The 21,359-nt window shown below is 48.1% G+C and overlaps 1 protein-coding gene across 1 annotated transcript in view; it reads left to right on the top strand.

The window, feature by feature from the left end:
* Positions 1 to 20,374, top strand: part of PtA15_6A495 (uncharacterized protein) — a gene marked incomplete at both ends in the record, with an annotated part of 35,495 nt that extends 15,121 nt beyond the window's left edge. Inside the window, 3 exons of the mRNA XM_053170206.1 lie at positions 19,413 to 19,664; positions 19,746 to 19,784; positions 19,881 to 20,374. Coding sequence (XP_053021421.1) covers positions 19,413 to 19,664; positions 19,746 to 19,784; positions 19,881 to 20,374 — 785 coding nt within the window. The remainder of the gene's footprint in view (positions 1 to 19,412; positions 19,665 to 19,745; positions 19,785 to 19,880) is intronic.
* Positions 20,375 to 21,359: the final 985 nt, after the last annotated feature.

Raw genomic sequence — 21,359 nt, 5'->3', positions numbered from 1 at the left:
TCACCAAAATATTTTTATGATTTTATGATTTATGCATGCATAAAATTATGCAAACCAACTTTGAACACCATAATTGTTGATTGCAGTATAACCGTATCATGCACTCATGGTCATCCAAGTTCCCTGGATTTGACAATTTTGAAGGCATTGGCTGGTCATAGACAACAGATTAAGGCCATGGCATACCGTGTAGAAGAACTAATCAATGACCTGGAGTTGATTCCGGTTGGCGGGCCCGGTCTTGCAATGCTTACCCAACAGAACAATAGATTCCGCGTATGGAGCTATGCGCAGCAGCAATGCAATTTAATCCCGACACAGGCAACTCAATCGCAACAACTGTACTGGTTAAACTTACAGGAACTGCCCCAAACTGGGTTGAGAAGGTAACTCAAGGCCACAGGCTAAAGAATGCGCTCAAAAGCAGTGCTAGTTGATTGACCTAGGTGCCGGACGCAGAGACAGTGAACTGGTGGGATAATTCAAGCATCTGGAGTTAAACCATGAAATACTGTTGATCAATACTCAGCAAAAGTGTATAATGCATCAGTTCCTTGGTACCGGTTATGGAAATGTTAGCAACACAGTATACGGGGTGTGGAGGAATTTTGGGTTCCAAAAACGGGATTCAATACGGGTATGGAAATGAGGATGAATTGAGAAGCGGAATGGATACTCACAAGCGACCAGAAATAGTTATTGATGTGGTTGCTGATGTGCTTTTGACAAAGCAGGATTTGCTTTTGAAAAGCGCCTTGATGAAAGCTACGACTTTTGCGACGAGGAGTTAGGCTGATTTTGTTGTGTGGCGCTAGCAATTGTGCATTCAAATCGTTGGGTTGTCTGTTTTAGAAAAGCACATCAGGGGTTGGAGCCATTTATGGTAGTAAGCATATCAGGTATAGAAACCGGAGATGAGGGTGATTTGATCGGTGGATTCTTGCCATTTGTTCATTGTATGTTGATGGCCGGAATTGAATGCCTTTGAAAAGGAACAAAAGAACCGCGTAGTGTGCGTCGGAATGTCAAGGACCTGCTAACGATCAAACAAAAGATTTGTGTGCTGTGTGTCGAAATGCTGTTGGCCCGCGCGCATCATGAATACAATAGGGGGACATAGATTTTTAACAAGTGCCTTTTACGGGGTACAAGGCCCTGTAAAAGTTGTGCCACATAAAATTCCACAAAAACAGGGGTTATGTGTAGTTTTACAAGTTTTGGCGCAAATTTGAGACCTTGAAAAGGTATGCCATGTGAAACACCCCGTGTATTATACTATCCTCAGGGTTCCAGCTACAGTATTACACCACCAAGTTTACGGGGTGGTCAGGTGTACTGCTTAATTCTCCCAATCGGGGGGATGCAGGTTGAATTTTACTATGGTACAGGCAAATAAGTGATTACAGGGCTTGCAAAAATACAGTTTCTGTGGCTGCCCATTACAAATACAAGCACAATTTACACAATTTACATTGTACATATCAAAATCACGGTTCACGGCATGTTTGGCGTTGTACTGGGCACGTATCAAGGAGATGAGGATGAATCTTGGTCGGTGCCAACAATATCAGCCTGTTTGATCCATCCCATAAGAACTCATTCCCTCTCCTGTGTCGCATTTTCTTCCCTTCTGGTCCCACATTGTGTCTGACAATGTCTGACTCTCCCTCATCAGATCAAGACCCGCCAGGTTCCAACCCATCCAGCATACCCCTCTCCAACAACCCATCAGACCTAGTCCTCTCAAATCCATCCAGTGTATTTACCAAGTGGGAGTTGCCCCTCGATTTTACAAGTTTCCGTACATTTATAGATCACGGATGTACTTTGGACCGTCAAAACTACCCCCTCTACCCAAATGGTGCTACAACATTTGTCAAAGAAGCCAATCAGATAGTAGTCAACTTTGGACATGTCGGATTTACAAAAACCACCGGAGTGGAGAAGCGAGCCAAGGGGGTCTGGAAAGTTCAAAGGACCTACTGCCTCAGGGCCCTGGTTTGCGATGTGGACACTTGTCAGTGGGTTGGCTCACCCCCGACTGCCAGAGGCGGCATTCAGGAGTACATCGATAGGCAAGTTTTCTGGTTTTGTCAGTTCCTCAGTTGCATTGGGCTCTCTTCTGATGCTCTTCTTATTATCATTTCTGCGTTTAGGGAGCCAAAGTGCCCGGGAGCCGCCGGACGATGCCCAGGAAAAGTCCTCTGGGTTTCTTGCAACAAGACAGCCACATGATTTGATTTTCATGTCCCCTCTGGCTGGGTGTTTCTCCGACATCGAGGTGTACACGAGCATCCATGGCCCGAATCCAAAACACCTGACCCCCTCTCTCGTGCAGATCTCAAAGCTGAGATTGTCAAGAACCTGTCAAGACTCGGGCTTGTCCCCAGAGCGCAGGAAGCGCAAGGAACGAAACCCTAACCCCGCCAGGGGCGATGGTGAGTTTCTAGGTCCATGCATATGCATGTGGCTCCAAGACAGAAAGTTGATGCGCATGCTGAAACTCTGTTCCTCTTCATAGCCACGTCAACACCAGACAAAGTGCCTAAGCGACCAAAGCGAAGCGGACCCTTAATTAGGTAAGTCACGCTCGTATAAGGTCAGCCACAGCTAGGAAAGCGCAGATGACTGATCATTACTACATGTATGAACAGCAGCAAGCTTGCAACCGACACCACCTCAGACCCAACGGGTTCCAGCCTCAACAAACGTATATCGGACCCCTCCACAGGAGGTGAGTTGATCGTTGCAGAAGCTAAAGTTAAGCTAAGAGAATCAGGAGACTGACTGCTCGTCACCTATGCGTTGGACAACAGCTGCTTTGATTCCTTAGCAGCTCAGATTTGGAGTCCGTGAGGATTACGCTCCATTGAGCCCAAGTAAGAAACATCTTACTCCTTAGCTCGACTATGATTGAGGTTAGGCGCTGATACTGATATCAGTCGCTCCGATAGAACCTTCAGTTCTCTCAGCACAAACTCGTGTCCTAACCTGCATTGCAGTGTTTTCATTTCTTTATTTTATCATTATAAATAGCCGGTCTTGTATCCACTCTTAGGTACATGACCGTTTCTCTTTTTCTATCTACATCTCTGAACATGTCAGATTAGATTGCATACTCACACAAGAAATATAACACTCTTAGTCTTGTGAATTCTCACAGATTTACAGTCTCAACAGCCGAATCAGTCGATCTCATCAGCATTTTCGCAAACTAAGAGTGGATCGAAATGGCCGGCGGATCTTGTAGCAATCCTGCACCAGCAGCTCCAGCTGCAGTCTCTGCTCCCGTTAGCGACGACAGGGACACCTTCAAATGTCCAAACTTTACCGGCAAGAACTTCCCCATCTGGCAGCGCAAAGTTAAAACTTACTTACAGTGCCCCCCATGACTTCTCAACTACCCCTACAGGGGAGTTCCAAATTTTGGAGATTTTTTTTCCAAAAATTATTTTAAAAGTGGGCTGATGCTGGGCTCTTTTTGGCCCATTTTTTGATGCAAATGTCACATTTCACCAACCAGACCTGGTAACATGCATGATAATAGTCCAAATTCATTGAAATTTCACTGGACTCGCTGCCAAGAGAGCAATGAAGAAATATTCTTCACATTGCCACATTCCAAAGAGTGTACTGATGGATATGGCAATCATCAATAACTAAGGAGGTGCATATTTGCATAAATACCTACACCTGTAGTATGTATGTACATAGATACTTTGGTCTCTAAATACATAATAAATATTCTATAAGTCCATAGTACATGTCTGTAACCACATACTATGGTCTTAAAACCAGCTGTTCCAAATTTTGCATCTGAAAAAAATGAAACTTTTTTTTGAGGCATTGCACAGACTTCAAAGTTATATTTTTGAGTTCTCCTACGTCTGTAGGGCTCAAAAATGTATAGTTTACATGTGATACATGTCTGGTGACTTTGAACACATTGTTCAAAGTTCAAATTTTTTTTGCAGGTGTGGGGTAGTTGAGAAGTTGTGGGGGGCACTGTAGCGGTAAAAAGTCTCACCAAGTGCATCAAAGAACCATTACCTCCGAACCCGTCAGAGGAAGTTAAACTGCAGTATATTCGAGCAGCCGCTATCCTGGGACAACACATCGAAGATCACATCTATAATCATGTGATCACGGACAAGAACGAGAAAGATGCTTTTGCAATCTGGAAAGAGCTCAAGGGAGAGTACGCCTCCTCCTCGGTACTTGCTATCTATCACGTTTGGCGAAAGTGGGAGGACATTCAGTATCATGAAGGCATCAACTCCTATGTCACCAAACTCGAAGAGACGCTAGCTGAATTTGCCGCGATGGGCTTGGACATACCGGCAACCATACTGAGCTGCACAATTATAGCTTGTATTTCTCAAAAGCGACCGTCGTTGATGCAGACTCTGATCAGTAACGCGGATCTTCTTTCTCAGCCGAAGTTGATAATTCTGGAGGGAACTGGCCTGGTGAAATATCGCGGGATAGTTGGGCAACTGTGGCGGAAAGTGGAGAAAATGATATGGTGGAATGCTCAGTGGATCAGCCTAGTTGCAAGGGGAGACTTAGGGCCAACAGTGGAGAATGTACGGCGGACGTGTGCAGGGGAGGGTGAGGCCAGCATTGCGTGTGCTGAAATCATTTGAACAGGGGGGCCGCGGGCTAACACTGTTGGGTAGGGGAGTTACAGCCAAGGCAGAGTCAATGGTACCTTTCAGCGTGAGTGGTGTTGTGTTGAGCCTAAGGGTAGACAAACTGGCGGTGGCTGTAGGCAAAACTAAGTTGGTTGTGATGATCACTGAGCGGTGCAGGGTGAGGATTGTGACGGGGCGGTGGCGGATAGTGGTGGCGGACAGCAACAATCAGGGTGGTATGTTTTCAGCGGCAAGTGGTGAGTGGAAGTGGCAAGCATCAACTGTGTGTATTTAAAGGAGGATGGGGCACAGCAATTTGTCCCCCCAGGGGATCTGTTTTTGTCCTACCCCCTCCCTGAGAGCCCCCTAACTGCTTGGTTAGGCCCTCCCTGGACACTTTTAACAACCGGCCCACTTTTGCTTGTTGCTACGGTACAGCTGGAGGGTCATCCATAGGGCCTTTGGGCCTTTGGAGATTTTCAACTTGTGCCTTTGTTTAACTGTTGTGTGCACTATTTTTTGTGGTAACTTTGTATAAAAAAAACACCCCAAAACTTAGATCCAGAGGTCTAGGAGTTTGTGGATTTAAGAAAGTGGGATCATTAAGCAGAAAATATCTGCCTTTAAGGTACAAAATTTCTTTCTTTCAGTATCAACAATATTGTATTTAGAAATTATAACTTGCAAGTAATTCACCTTTAAGTTATCCAAAATCTTACAGATTTACAGTCTCAAGGACTCTCATTGGCGATCACAAGTCAATCTGTTTTTTGGACTTACAAAAAGGCAGATATTGTTTGGCTATCATTATGGAGAACTTTTCCCGCAAAGAAGCCATGAACAATTGAGGTCTTTCATTGACGCCTATTCTTAAAGGCAATAACTATTTGCTCTGGGAATCAAAAATGCAGTTCTTTCTTGACGCTAGACAACTTCTTCAAGTATGCCTTGAGCCACAACCATTACCGCTTACTGAAGTTGTGAAGGCAAAAAATTCTTGTGCTTTATCACATTTATCCGCGACAGTCGATGATAGCATTTGTAATTCAGTCTTCAAGCTTACTTTGAATCTTACTCCTCATCATATTTGGACTTCACTCAAAAATAAATATGCCACTAAAAATATTTATTTGATTTGTAAAATTTGGGGCGCATGGGACACGATTTGATACAATTCTAGTCTACTTGAATTTGTTGATTGCTGTTTGGACTGTCTTGGTGAATTCAAAACGATTGATTTTGACATTGATAATGAGTGCTTCGCTCCTTGCATAATTAGCCGAATCACAAGCGTTAATCCAAAACTGATGGATTCGATTGTAACTGAAGAAGCTATTTTGAAAGATACCTTTGCATTACTCAAGAAACTTAGGACTATTGCGACTCATGAGCAAACCGTGCTTAAGCAGAAAAAAGCCTTGAACGCGGATGGCGGGCCGGCTCGGGCCTTCGGGATCGTCCTTCCGACGTTCAAGTCGCCCGGCAAGCTCGGCTTGGAGGCCGACGGCCACCGCGTCGCCCACGGAAAATTCGTCTTCCCCGACATCAAGCAGGCCATCCAGTTCCCGCCAGACTGACACCGTCTGCGTCATCATCTTCTGGGCTCGCGAGTTCGCGCATGGCTGCTTGGCCGCTGGCCCGCTACCAAGCATGGCAATTCTACGCGCTTGGCAATTCCACGCGCTTGGCAATTCTACGCGCTTGGCAATTCTACGCGCTTGGCCATGTGCATACAGCCCCCGGTCAGCAGCAAGCCAGGAAGACACCTCAAGAACAGCCTCTCAATCGAAATAAAGCTGAATGCCCCTCCTCCCCCTCTTCACCACTGACATCATATCGTAGCTTCGCCCAATCTATCCGATGCTGATTTGTTTCCAACTCTGTCATCAACAACTCCCACACGGACAAGCGAATTTTCTTCCCTTCTTTTTTTAAAAACAAAAAACACCTTCTGAGGCAGAAGAGAACGCACGAGCCCAGAGGCTCCTGTGCCAAAACGGGCCATTTCCCGGAGCAGCTGATCTCGGGCGTGACCAAGCCCGCGAGTGGGGTGAGACGTGCAGGTGCACGCGGGGCTTACGACTAAAAGGAAGATCGAGGGCCTCTCCGAAATCAGCGGGAGGATTGATTGTATGCAATGATATTCTTATTCTCTCCCAGCTGGGCGCTGGCATCTCGCCTATCTTCATCTCCGCCCAGCTTCTCCGCTCCCTTTTCCAGCATTTCTAAGTCATCAACGTGTTTGGCGGCCGTTGCCCGGTTTATTCGTTTCGCACTTGAGGCTTTGGTAAGTTTGAGCTGCCGCGAGTCCCGAGACGCCACTGTCGGAGGCTCGCTTCGCGAGATGACACGCCCGCAGTCGCGGGGGCTCAGGCTTGTTATCGGCATCGCCATCGAGCCATCATAAATGGCAACGATTGGAATCACAGGTCACATAAAAAAAACACTCTAAACATTCTGCTGTGTCCATTGGAGACCCACGGGCCACAGAGACCTGCATAGTGAGCACCATCAGCTTTGATCGAAGTGTTTCACTAGTAAACACCCCAATGCATAGACAAATAAAATATACGAAACTCAACGCTCGAAACGGCAAGATAGGGCAAGATGCGTGGGCATAGTATAAAGTCCATTCCTTTTTCTGAGGGGCCGAAGCGCGTTATCAAACAGGTTTCATCCACGACCCACCAAAAAGTGAATCACTCTAGGGCTCTCTAGGGCATGGTACAAAAGAAGTCATTCGAAGTCCGGACAAGGTAGAACAAGGCAGGCCACCTGTTCAGTCAACATAAAACCTGGTACAAAGGAAAACTTCCCAAAATTCTGGAGCATCCACAACTTCTTCCCGACTCCCCCCCTTCAGGTTTTGGTAACTGAAACGTACAGCAATACCAAAAAAGCTTGCGGGTGGGCGAGGCTGAAAATCCGACAGACAAAATTTTTCGCTTCAGCCCCGCCCCCTGTATTCTTCCAAATCTTCCCATCTTCCAACCTCTTTGCACTCAACCATATCCCATATTGCCCCCCACCTCCGCCATTGGAAATGGCCCCCAACCAAATTCCCCCCGCCGGACCCAACCACTGCCCAGCTGCCCCCAGCCGCCAGCCAGGAACCAATCCAGCAGCCGCCCATTTTTTTTTTCACCATGATTTGGCCCCCTTTTTCCGCATCCATGATTGATCTCAATCACTCACGTCTGCTCTGCAACTGCCCAGCCGCTGCAAGACATCCCAGCCACCACCCAGAATCCCATCCAGCACCCCCCCCCCCCCGGTCCCCCAAAAAAATTCAACGGTGAGCCGCCTTTTTTGCATCCTTTGACTGCCGCATCAACCACTGACCAGTGGTTGTTTGCCCCCTCCTTGTCCCCAGCCCAATTTTGTAGCCGCTGCCTGATTATTGTGAGTGTAGTTTTTTATCCTCCCCACCCCACCCCGCAAACCGTTGCTGACACAAATTGTACCCCCAGACAATGTCAATTCCATCATCCAACAACCAATTCAGTGTCACCCGCCGAGTGGACCCGCTGCCGTTCGCCAATGTGCATGGCGAGCCGCAAGAGTCATATCTGCTGCCGAGTCAGCTGCCTGACTCTCAGGCGCAGGCCTGCCGGTTGTTCTTCGAGGATGGCGACCCAGCGGCGGCAGAGAATTCCACTGAACAAACCGCGCCCGCGCCCAATGGGGGTCGACCCGTCCCAGCGGCTCCTGGCGCTCCCCATCAACCCGGCCGCGAGCCACCCTCCACCCCAGCTACCCGGGCAATCACCGTGGAGCATCATGTGTACATCCAAACCCCTTCTGGCCAGCTAGCTCTGGCCAATCCAACCGCCCCCATTGCCTCAACTACCAAGATTTGGGAGCGGGTCATTCCAAAGGGCAAGGCAGTGCTGAAGACAATCCTCCAGCACACCACCTGGCCCAATTTCAAGACAAACTGCATCGCGGCAATTGATACGACGATCCCCCTCCTCGGCAAGCACCTCCTTGCTTGCAAGGAAGAAGGCCTGCTCAAGTAGCAGGGGGTTATCCCAAGGGACAAGGTGTACGGCAAGGGAGTCAACGCCATGATCACAGCACCCAATGATTTTTGTGCTTTCGTTGATGTGTGCCTCGCCAACCCGTTGCGCAAGGTGTTGGTGAAGGTCTCAATGGCGGACCCGGCAAAGGTGGCGAAGGCCCTAGAGGTGGTGAGTCTGCTCCTTCACTCTTTTCTCCTCCCCACCTCTGGATCATGTACATCACTAACCACTATTCATTGCACACGCTGGCCTTCCCAGGAATGCGCCCAGCGTGATAGCTTGGAAATGGGCTACGGGCCCAACAATACTCGATTGGCGTTGGAACGCACAGCGAATTGGCTGGCCTGTAATGTAAGCCGCTCCGGGATTGTGTGGTGAGGGTCTGTGAGCCTTGACTGACTTGGTTTGTGTTTGGTCCAGCTGCATGCCAACGTGACTGAGGGCAAACGGTCGGCTGAGCGCATCCAGATTTGCGCAGAGCTGCAGCTCTACTTGAAGGGGAAATACGGCGGGAATGACGAGTCACTCCAAATCAAAAATCTGGCTGATCCCGCCACCTCTATCCGTGTGACTCGGGACGGGTTGAGGTGTTGGAGTAGATGCTTACTCCCCAAGCTCGAGGGGGTAGATTTTGACAATCCCCCTGAGGTACCTGATCTCTTCACCAAGGACCCGCAGCCGGCGCCCACGTTGGCAGAGTTGGCGGAAAAACAGACGGCACGTCTTGATGTCCATAGGTCGGCCTCCACCCCTTCAACGCCTAAGGGGGTTTCCGCAGGCAGTCCGTCTTCATCTGCGCCAATGGTTGCTGGGTCGCCACTCAAGCAGGCCCACTTGGCTGCCCATCCTGCTCTTCTCTCTAAAATCTCGGAACCTGGGACAGCGGCACAAATTTTCACTCCTCCCCGCCAATTACCGTCAGGCCAAATCGCCCCGCCACGCCCCGTGGCGACTCCAGCTGCCCAAGCTCCTTCAGGTCCTAAACCCGGTCCACAATCCGCAGCGCTATCCAAGCCATCCGCCATCCCTGCGGGTGGGGCTGCATCTGCCATTACAACCCACCAGACTACCCCTACCCCGGCCATGCGCACAGCGGCTCCTGCGCGGGAGGCTGCACTTGTCCCTCAAGCAGACAAGCTAGAGTCTGATCCCTCAGACGACGAAGTCGAAATGGTCAGCCCGGCTACCAGGGCCCCCAGTCCAACGAGCTCAATTGAGCTCATGTCACTGCCGGACGCCCAAGATGCAGTTGTTCATCGGTCCCCAGCCCAAAATGTCCCTCGAGGCCGAGCAGATGGCATCGCGCACACAATCAGCCGGCTCAAGTTGGCCCAACCCAGGTCGCCTCCCCTGTTTGCTCAAACCCAAAAGGTGCCCACACCTAAATCCAACACCCTCAGTCTCAGTTCTTGGATTAGCAATTCGTCCCCAACCACGCAACTCCAACTGAACAAGGCGGGCAGGCGATTGACAATGAACCAGTTCCTTGACCTCTGCAACTTCGAGGCTGATGATCCTCTCCCACGCGGTTTGATCAAACTGGCCCACATTGGGAGGTGGGATTTCTTCTTGGAAACCAACAACACCCAGCTCAGGCAACTCAACTTCCCACCCGCCGTGGCGTCCCAGCTCATGAAAGAAGCGCGCTGGCTGATTCCCACACACGCAATATCCCCAACCCCGGCCAAGAATAACCCTCCCGTGGCACCCAAGGAACCGCAGGACCCACTGGACTTGCCCAAGATAGGCGCCTTGCAAGGATCTGCCGAGCCCTTGGTCGCCCCCCTCCCTTCCGCGAAAGAACCCGCTATTGCCTTGCCTCACACCAATATAGGTACCCCGCAACGCCCGACCGACACCACAATTGCCCCCCCCCCCCTCCGCGACAGAAGCACCTCCTCCAGGCTCACCAAACTCAGGCTCTGAGCCATCCCTTAGTTGTGTTATGCGGGCCCAAGTCGAACCATCTCAGGAGATCTGACTTGGGCCACTCGGGCTTCAATAAATTGGGTACTAGACCCGTGGTAAGATTTTTCTATATTTAGTTATCAATGTTTTTTTGTGGTTTTTGCTTCCCCTCACGGCCTTTCAGAGCCGCGACAGCAATGAGTAACCCACAATTGAACAAAAATGAGAGAGATGCCATCCCCTCCCCACATTCTGTACCACACAAACCGCGGGGCAGACTGGATGAACGTGAGAATTCCGGGTGGAATGCCACCCAACTTGAGCCATTGTGTGGGTGGCCGCCTGCGCTTGGCCACAACCGTTAATGCCGCCTGCTCTGAGCCCCGGGCAATAGCGGGAACTTAGCGAAAACCCGTTTGCTGGTTCCTGGCCGTGCTGGGGTGAACTTAGCCAAAACCCGCTAGCTGCATCCAGGGCAAGGGCCACGAACCGGGAACTTTGCCAAAACCGTACGTATCTAGCCCGTGGCCCCGGCCACGGACTTTGCAGGAGGTCGCTGTCCCCTTGGAGGGCAGCAAATCTCGGACTCTTGGGTCAATTTTTCCCCTCTCTCTTGTGTAGTGACCCTCTTGGTCTTGGGTCAATTTTCCCACTCTCTCTTAAGTAGTGTGACCCTCTCGTTAATTTGATGTGACCGTCTCATTACATTGTGTTGCGAACATAAGCCAGACAGAGAGGAAAAAAAAGAAAACAATCAAAAGGGTCCACATCTGAAGGGATAAGAACCCATGAAAAAAAAACAATCAAATGGCACCACATCTGAAGGGATAAGAACCCATCAGATACGAGAAAGATAGTAATACCACATGAGGCCCATCAATGTTGGCCCTCAGAATATCCTCTGCCCCGGTAGAGGCCCCTTATCAAGGCCGGCGTTACGACAGTCGGCAGGAAAGCCTTGACCAGCTCTGCGTCCGCCCAAGTCCCGGTCAGAATCTGTGCGCGTTTGAGCTGGGACTTGAGCGCCAAGAACACCTTCTCTATTGGGTTGAAATCCGGCGAGTAGGTTGGGAGGTACTGGAGCAAAACGCCAGCCGCCGCGCAAATCTGAGGAACCCGCCCGCCGTGATGAATGCGCGCGATGTCCAGCACAAGGATTGACTTCCACCCGGGGAACGGATTCATCTTGGGGAGCTAGGGGAAATGATGGTGATACATCACACCCAGTGAGCAAATTTTCGCAGGAAAGGGCAGTGGGTAGGGTGAGAAGCTTACCAACACGTCTTGTATGAAATACTCCGTGTCCAAGCGGCTCATTGAACCCACTTGGGCTATGCAGCCCATCAAGCCGTCCAACAATACGGCAGGCATGACCGTGTCCCAATTTGCGCGAACGGGCTTTGGAATCCTTTTTGTGCGCCAGCCCCAAAGCGCCCAAGCAGTGTCTCGGGAGTGGGACCTCAGGGAGACGCCAGCCTCATCTTTACCAAGGGTAGTATCAGCCACCCATACAATCAAGGAAAGATCAGCGCAATGAAAGGGACTTACCCATGAACACCAGATACTCGACGGGAAACCCACCAATCCTGTCGGTATATGCCATCCAAGACGCCTCGTCTTGGTTGGGATCCACTGTTCGGGCCTTCTTCTTGGTCAAGAGCAGGCGGGCCGTCAACTCGTCTTGGATGGTGGAGATTGGATGTCGAGTTCCGGTCATCGCGTGGATATGATTCTGGATTTTGTCCAGGTAGAGGGTTGGTTTGGCCTCAAGCGCGGCCAAGACAAACTCCGCCTCTTCACGGGTGAAGGCCAATGGGCAGCCACGCTTGTCATATAGGGCCGGATCCCTCACGACATCTCTGGTTCAGCGGTATAGGTTGTTCCAGCGGGTGAGCAAGTCGGCCGATATGTTGTGGTCGATCAGGTTGTTGATCTCTGCGAGCGAATTCCCTCGCTGGCTGAGCTTCACCACGATGGCTTTGACCTCCCGCAGGTATTTGACAAATGTCATTGTACCTCTAACCGTGCCGGGTCAGGGCTGGGCGCTGGGATGGCAGGCCGCGGATAATGTGAGCAGGGGACAAGGTGGGAGGCGACAACAACTCGTGAGTGGTTGATCTGGCGGGCCATCAATGCAAAAAAAAGGAAAAAGGGGGGGGCTCACCAATGGTTTTTTTTTTTTGGGCTGGGTGCTTGATGGGCTCCTGGGCGGTGGCTGGGATGTCTGGCCCCGGCTGGGCAATTGCAGAGCGGACATCAGAGGTTGAACCAGCGGGTGATGGGTGCAAAAAAGGGAAAAAGGGGGGGGGGCTTACTGGTGCAATTCTTTTTGGGGGGGCAGCTGCTGGATCGGTTTGGGCGGCGGCTGTGCAGATGCAGAGCAGGCGTGAGTGGATTATCCACGCGCAATGGACGGAAAAATGGGGGGGGGGGGGGCAACACCGGGGAAAAAATTTTTTGGCAGCTGCTGGATTGGTTCCTGGCTGGCGGCTGGCGGCGGCTGGGCAGTGGTTGGGTCCGGCGGGGGGGATTCGGTTGGGGGCCATTTCCGATGGCGGAGGTGGGAGGCGATATGGGATATGGTCGAGTGCAAAGGGGCTGGAAGTTGAGAAGATTTGGAAGAATATAGGGGGCGGGGCTGAAGCGAAAAATTTTGTCTGTTGGATTTTCAGCCTCGCCCACCCGCAAGCTTTTTCGGTATTGCTGTACATACATAGAACATGGTACAGCTACAGATTCACCATTTAAAATTCCTTCTAGACTCTTCTATGATACATGTAACATAATCCAATTTTCAGCCTAAGATAAAACAAGAGCTTGCACTCGTAGAAGGCTTGGGTCCTCTTGGGTCCCAAGTCTTGGATTGTTAGGAACATTATGAGTATGATACATAAGAAACCCATGAGAACAATGTTGATGGACCGGGTTATCTGATATGGATGAAAAGCTCGCCTTAAGGCTTACCCAAAGCACTAGCAAACCCCCACAATCTTGACCATTGATCATGTGGCTTCCTCGTTATTTCTTAGCTTTTGCCTTGATTAGCCAGCTCATAATCAACATTGATGCCTCCCTCAATGCCACCACATCAGCACTTTGGCTTTGTGACCGTGCGTTCTTCCCAGACGACAAAGGCGTTCGGCACGCCTTGCGAATGTTTCCTGGCATCACTACAGATTACTGGAGAGGATTCTCCTCAGGGAGAGGATTCTCCGCAGGTGCGTTCTTACCAGGTTCAAATCTTGTCAGGATCTTCCTAACCACCACTTTACTTGATTCTCATTCTCCTTTGCACCTAAATCTTCACCTGGTCAGAGGAAGCTGCAGTTGCCGATTTTAATAAGCAATGGCTCAGGGCTCAAACATTCACCCCTCACAAGACTATACACCACGGCTGCAAGCAAACTTTCTTGAGTGGTATTTGAAACCACTCAAGAAAGTTTTCAATAGAATTCAGACTGGACGTCGGGTCCCGTTTGCGGCGGAAACCGAGTTGAGATGTTTTCCAAGACTTCTATCAAATAGTTTGCATTCGGTAAACATTTGGTTTCTATTCCAGAAAAGGTTATGAGGTGGTTGGGGAAACTTTTTCTTTGCGGGAAAAACTTTTTGACAACCATGAAAACTTTTTCAACTCAATTGAAAAAGTTTTTCAGAATTGCAAAGGTTTTGGGAAACTTTTCCAACTCAATTGAAAAAGTTTCCATAACGTACAAAAGTTTACGGAAACATTCTGTAAACCCGCAAACTGAACTGGAAAAGTTTGCGGTTTAAGAGGAAGTTCTGAGAAACTTCCTCTTAACCCGCATAAAAGTTTCTCGCTCGCTCATTACAAATGGGAAAACGTTTTGATTCTCTCAAAACGTTGTGCACCCAATGTTTTTAGAAATCATTTTTATTTTTAGAAATCATCGCAGGGGAATCACATTGCATATATTATCATCATTTTCTTCTCACTAAATATATGGATGGCGTCATTTATATAAGCAATCACAGCAAGGATATCGGATAGTAACTGAGGGAGGAGAAATGTTAGGAAATACTCCAAATGTGTCAGGCCTAAATATCGCAATGTTGTGGAAATCCACAACAATGTCAGGATCAATGTGAAACAGATGTTGGTTCCAGCGGACCTGCCATATACCCACCACCTTCTTGAAGAAATCCCAGTATCATATTTCCGCCTGAAATATGATCAAATTATGACCTCATCAGGTGGTTCTTTTATTGCTCAATGCAATAACTGCATATATGGCAAGGGGATTTCATTAACACTCAATATTGCCAACTTTGATACTTGAAACTGATTTTGAAACTGATTTTCCTCTTCTTTCAGAATGTCAGACTGGTGGTGGAACAACTAAGATCCCTGTTCCCAATCCTTGGAGGAAGGAGGCTGACGGAAGGATAATACGTCATGTTCCTATCACATTGTATGCTGATGACACCTCTGGGAACAAGTCCAAAAGATGGAATAAGCACAATTCATTTTGCTTTACACTAAGTGGCCTTCCTCCAAGCCTCTCAAACATGGAGTACAATTGCCATTTTATATGCACATCTAATCGTGCCGGCCCTCTGGAGCTTGCTGAACCCATAGTTCAAGAGTTGAAGTAAGCTATCACTTTTATGACAAAACCTGTAATGATTGACCTGATAGATAGATTTGCAGTGAATTGGCCACAGCAGGTAGTATTGCTTATGATTCAAGTGTTAAGCAAGAAGTCATGTTCATGACTGTTATGCTTGCATTTGTTGGAGATTCCCCCATGGCTGCCAAAGTGACCAATACACCAAACCCAGGAACCTCCAACAACCCCTGTCGCATGTGCGGACTGCAATGCCCTCAAGGGGAGGAAAGATGCACAATGGAATACCTCAGACAATTTTTTGGCCACCCTCATATGCCACCACCACGCACATGGCAAGAAACAATAGACAATACATATGACTTATGGGAAACCTCCCAATCGGGCACTCAAAAGGAATTTGAAAGAAAGCATCAAGCATATGGAATCAGGGACCGCATCAATTTTGCATTAATTGAACTGAAACGCTCTGATTATGAAGAAAGGTTAAGAATAATCAAAATCCAGGCAGATACTTCCAAAAGGATGATTAACCCCTTTGCTCATTTGATAGCATTTGATGGTTGCAAGGATACTCCTATAGAAATCCTGCATGTCATACTTCTGGGTGTTGTCAAATACCTGTGGAAGGATTTTATGGGACAGCTGAAAGAATTGCAGCATGCAGAACTGGAAGCCCGGTGGCGGGCCTTCAATACAGAAGGGATTAATGGACCACCAATTCAGCCAAAATATATGATACAGCATTACAAAAGTCTCATTTGCAAAGAATTCCGTCTCATTCTGCAGGCCACCCCATTTGTACTGTTCCCAATGATGAGTGAGGAACAGCAGGAAATCTGGACATCATTAAACCAGATTGCAAGTATGGCTTTTCAGACCCATATAAATGACATGGACCAATATATCTGGGAGCTTGAAAATCGCATTCATCTCTTCTTATATCATGTCTGTATCATGAACGGGAGGTGGGCCAACAAACCCAAATTTCATCACCTCTTGCATCTCCCAGAATCTATCCGCAGATATGGCCCAGCAAGCTTGTTTGCAACTGAAAAATTTGAAAGTTTCAATTGTGTGATCAGGAATGCCTCAATTCATTCCAACCGGCTCAGCCCCAGCAGGGATATAGCCACAAACTTCAACAACTACAACATTATTAGGTTGCTTTTATCAGGAGCAATACTATTTAACCACGAACACCAAAGATATTTCCAAGCCTCACCAGAAATTAGAGCACTTTTTGAAAATAATCAGTTCATCCAAAAAGCCATGGGATATAATTCACATTGGTTTGGGTGTGGGCAACTCAAACCAACTATCCACGGCCATAGAGGGGAACGCAAAGCTGGAGAACTGGTTCCAGTTCCTCTTTTGAGAAATTTTCCCACCCTCCTCATCACAAGGGTGAATGCAGTCAGAGTGGATGAGAAAGAAATTATCCGGGATGGGACATTTGTCTTGGTAAATCAACATCATCACTGTATTTGCCAAATATTTGTGCTAACTTCTCATGCCCAATTTTCCTCCCTTGTAACAGGTCCAGGAAAGAGAGTGTCCTCATGGTATTATTTTCTGTGTTGAATCCATATGGGAAGTGGGAAATAATCAGTTCTATGCCAAAATTCAGAGATGCATAAAAACAGGCACTCAGCCAGAAAATAACATGAACATACTTGTTAAGCAGTTGGAATTTCAATATGTACCAGCACAGGTAAGTTTTCCTTGTTAATTTAGAGATATGAACCTCACAATAATATACAAAACCATTTCTTGCTATTTCCAGCGCATTATATGCACCATCAATGTTCAACATAACTGCTTTGCTGCCCAATGCCATGTGAGACATAAATTTGTTCCTCTCACCGGAAGCCAAGAAGGAGGATCACACATCAATTATATAGATCACACACCAATGAATAGCTACCTACTGAATGCTGTATCACATCATGCCCCATATTTGCACCGCAAACATTCAAATATGTATGTCCAACCAATACCTGAGGAGATGATGAAACTGGCTCTGGAGGAAGGCCTGCATATGTGGCAGAACGAGGGCAAATGAATAAGGTCATCACATTCTTTTATTGTGTTTTGGTCATCACATTCTTTTATTGTGTTTTGGTCATCACATTCTTTTATTGTGTTTTGGTGGTGTTTCAGCCCAAGATATCAATTAAAATAGGGTTATAGGTGTTTAAACAGACCCATTATGTGTGATCTTGCTTAGTGCCAAGTTTATTATATTTCAATTGTCAGTCATATATATTTCAAATTTTGTATATTTCAATACTCAAATTTCTTATATTTCAACATATGAGAGATATGCAACAGCATCTTTCAGGGAGAAACAGATAGACCAAATCATATTTATTTCAGGCACAAGACATAGAGAATTTTTTTTTCAGGAGAGAGCTAGGGAGAGATAGACAACAGCATCTTTTTTATTTCAGGCACAAGACATAGACAACTATTTTTTCAGGAGAGAGCTAGGGAGAGATAGACAACAGCTTCTTTTTTAATTCAGGCACAAGACATAGACAACTATTTTTTCCGGAGAGAGCTAGGGAGAGATAGACACAGCTTCTTTTGTGCAAGAGGGATAGACAAGTAATTCCGGGAGAAAGAGATCAATCGGGGACGGAGTAGATAGAAAAATTCAAACGGGTCAATCACACCAATTGTTGTTGTTTTCGAGGTCTTCAATGATTGCGCGAGCCTTGCGCGAACCCTTCAAAAGCAACCGAGCCGGCCCCCACTTGAAGCCTAGATCGATGAAGTTCCTGAGTGGAAGATCCTCAAACGCAGTCCAGTGGATTACCTGATGCTTGGTAATGACCTGGAGGATCTTGTCGTACTCTTTGGAGTCGGGGGTGATGTTGCACACGGCCAGGAATTGGCAGATGGTGAAGTCCTTCGGTGGCAATGGGACCTCGGCACAGCGTCTTTTTGAAGAACTGGTGAGAGTGGGCGCTTCTGGGTGCGTACAGATGGGTGGATTGGTAGGGGTCCTAGTATCGGAGTCATGCGCTTCCGGCCTCGCCTCAATAGTAAAGCCGGCGAAACCCTTGCAGCACTAGTTTCAAAGGAATCGTTAGCAGCTTGCAAGGGATAGTTAGATTGTTAGGCGGAGGACTTACTAATAACGAGAGCACAGCATTGGGATGGGTCACAAGGACATTGGGATCCATCTTGAGGGAAAGCCAGATTCTCCACCCCAAGTGGGTGTCCATCGCCTCAAACCGGAAAGTGGGAAAGCAGGTGAGGGGTGTCATTGCGAGCGCGGCTGGATGTTGGACGAGGCCTTTGGTGAACGCATGGTTCCAGGTGAGGATGGACCTGGAATCCGAGTATACTGCAATGATATCGACGGGGTATTTCTTGCTGGTCTGGCGAATGTAGGCAATGATCCGCGCCTTGAAGGTGGCCAAGTCGAAGGAGTTCATGTCTGCGGCGCTGATGGTCAAGGGCTGAAGATGGCGGTTGGTCTGGATGCTTTTGTACCCCGCAGTGTTGTCAGCATTGTATTGAATGTTGGCATAAAACTTGTAGCTGATGTAGATAGCAGCGTCGGTGGGGGTCTCTGAAACCTTGTAATGAACCTTGCGAATGTCGGTAGCAGGGGGCCCGGTTGCCACGTCAAAAGAGCCCGGTCGGGTTGGCCTTGTGGGAAAGCTGGATATGCAAAGATAGAGCCCGGTTGGGTTGGCCTTGTGGGAAAGCTGGATATGCAAAGATATCTGGAAACTTTCTTGGAAACCTTCCAAGAAAGGTGAAACTTCCCAGATAACCACTTTAAGTGGTTTTGAAAACTTTTTATTTTCAAGGAAAGTTTCGGCCAACTTTTTGGAGCGGCCAAATAACTTTTTCCATCCGGAAACGTTTTGTCAGGCTGGATAACTTTCCAATAAACTTTATCTTGAACCAGATTGAAAGGTTTGGGTGAAAAGTTTGGGCCAGAAGTTTCTGGAGACTAATAAGTTTCCTGAAACATTTCAAAATGGTTGGGGGAGAGCAGAAACTTTCCCAAAACCATCTCCAAACCGGAAACTTTTCCGATAACCGTTTGAAAACTGCAAAACTTTTCCATAACCGCATTGGAACTGTGAAAACCTTTTTCAAAACTTTTCACACCCAAAAACGTTTCCCATAACCAAACTCAAACCACAAAACTTTTTGCACACCACTTGAAAACCTAAAACTTTTCACATCGGTCACAAGAAACTTTTCTTGCAGCCGTGGTGTACTGGTGAAAACAGTGTTAAACCATCTGCTGTTCGGCAAACCCATGTCTATGAGAGATCTGCTCAACTGGTGCAATGCACTCGACCAGACAGTCATTAAGCACTCTCCACATGGAAAGCTGGCTGATTCCATTATGTATGCTTTTCACACTCTCTTACTGAGGCACCGCAATGTCGAGGATTTCCGGGTGAAACTCGACAACATGGTGGACCGCATTAAGAAAGGTGCACTCCATGACCCGCATCTCTACATCCCATGGGCGCAGGGTGTGTTTTACAAACATTTTTCTTTCTTTCTGAATGGAATCTACGGACTAACAACTTGTTTCAAAAAAAAAAAACTTTCAGAAATCTACCACCCTCACCTCGGTGTCAATGGTAATTTTCGTGAGTCATCCAAAATACTCATCAGGAGACAAAGCAGACCCTTCATTACAATTCTGATCCGGCTTCATGATCTGCCCAAAACTGGTTGTTGCCCAGGTGATTGGAACGTTCTCGGGGACCTGATAAGCGATGAACCAAGGTTGAAACTTCTCGGAGAGGCAATAAATGACTACTCCGGGACGTCCCCCCCTCCAACTCAGGATCTCTCCGCATCCGCAAATGTGCCCGAAAAGTCTAGTTTTTCAATTGGAAAACTAGCTTCAAGTCTAAAACATCTCAAAGTAGGCCACAAATCGTCCAAGGCAGGGGAAGTCGCCGAGGAAGTCACCAAGGAAGCCACCAAGAAAGTCGCCGCCTATCGATATATCACCGAAAACATTAACAGCATCTTTGCAGAAATCTTCTTGCCTGAACCAGCCAAAGACCTATCCTCTCAGACTAGAGTGGTCTCGATAGCTGTGCTGTTTTATCTTCGGAAGATAGATATGAAGACGAGAGCTGTCAACATTGCACAGTCAATCATACAGAACCCAGGCTCCCACTTCCTATTTGATTATGAACGTTTACTACTCCAAAATTTGATAAAATAAAGCACGCCTGAATGTAGCCAAAGAAAAGCCAGCTCAATCTGTTTGCTAACTGGAAATAGAACAACACCTAAATACATACAGTTGAAAGTGGGATGGACAAAAGACACTTTAGGAAGTGCCTAACACCACTAGCCAGCTGGGTCATACATACATTGATATTGACCCTCAGACTCCAGAGCCAAGCGGCCAAGAGGGATTCCTCACCGGCATGCAGCTTACCTTGTGAAATTCCTGCTTGGCAAGCAGGTGCTGGCTGCCCGGCGATGGGAATGTTTCCGGGGACCGCTGGGGAAGTATCAGGCAGGCGGGAACGCCTTGTGCTTGCCGGAAAGGTATCCTCATCGGCGAGAACATATCGCCGAGAAGGAGGCCTCTTCCTTAAGCGGGTACACCTTTTGACTGCTTGCTGGGGATGAATCTTCCTCGGAATGTTCCTCGACAAGCGGCAGAAGCCCCAAGTATCTCCCCACTTGCTTGGGAGGATTCCTCCTGCTCTAGCACCGCACGCTGAAGAGGAAACCTCCTGGGCCAGCGGAAGAGAATCCATCCTCCTCCCGGGGGCGAGTGGAGAATTCATGGTGCAAAGGTGCATGTAGTGTACCGACCATGCACCTAATGGGGAAGTGCGATGGCTGAGGGTGATCATCCCGCAGGTATGTACATATTTACATACATAGCTCAAGGTGGATTGTCCAATTCTGGAATTACTTTGATCACCTGGTGACAGGTAGGGGAAAGTATCCGGAGCCCCGGAGCCCGGCCCTAGGTTCATCTCCCCGGATGACCTTCGCCGGATCCTCTTCTCCAGGACCCGGCCATGATTTCGCCTGCAACTGCCGATTCTCGACCTGGGGCAACCATCCGCGAGGGGAGCCACGACCCGGGCGGACGACGATCGATCGAGCGCAGCCAGCCGCAAGCGGAGCCAAGCGAAGGCCCGCCGGCAAAGAAGAAGCGTCATTTGAGCGAGTGCGTACATCATGTG

The sequence above is a fragment of the Puccinia triticina genome, chromosome 6A, assembly GCF_026914185.1.
Source record: "Puccinia triticina chromosome 6A, complete sequence".
In the NCBI taxonomy this organism is placed as follows: Eukaryota; Fungi; Basidiomycota; class Pucciniomycetes; order Pucciniales; family Pucciniaceae; genus Puccinia; species Puccinia triticina.
The sequence above is the reverse complement of the archived record's forward strand: the minus strand, read 5'-3'. Positions and strand labels throughout refer to the sequence as shown.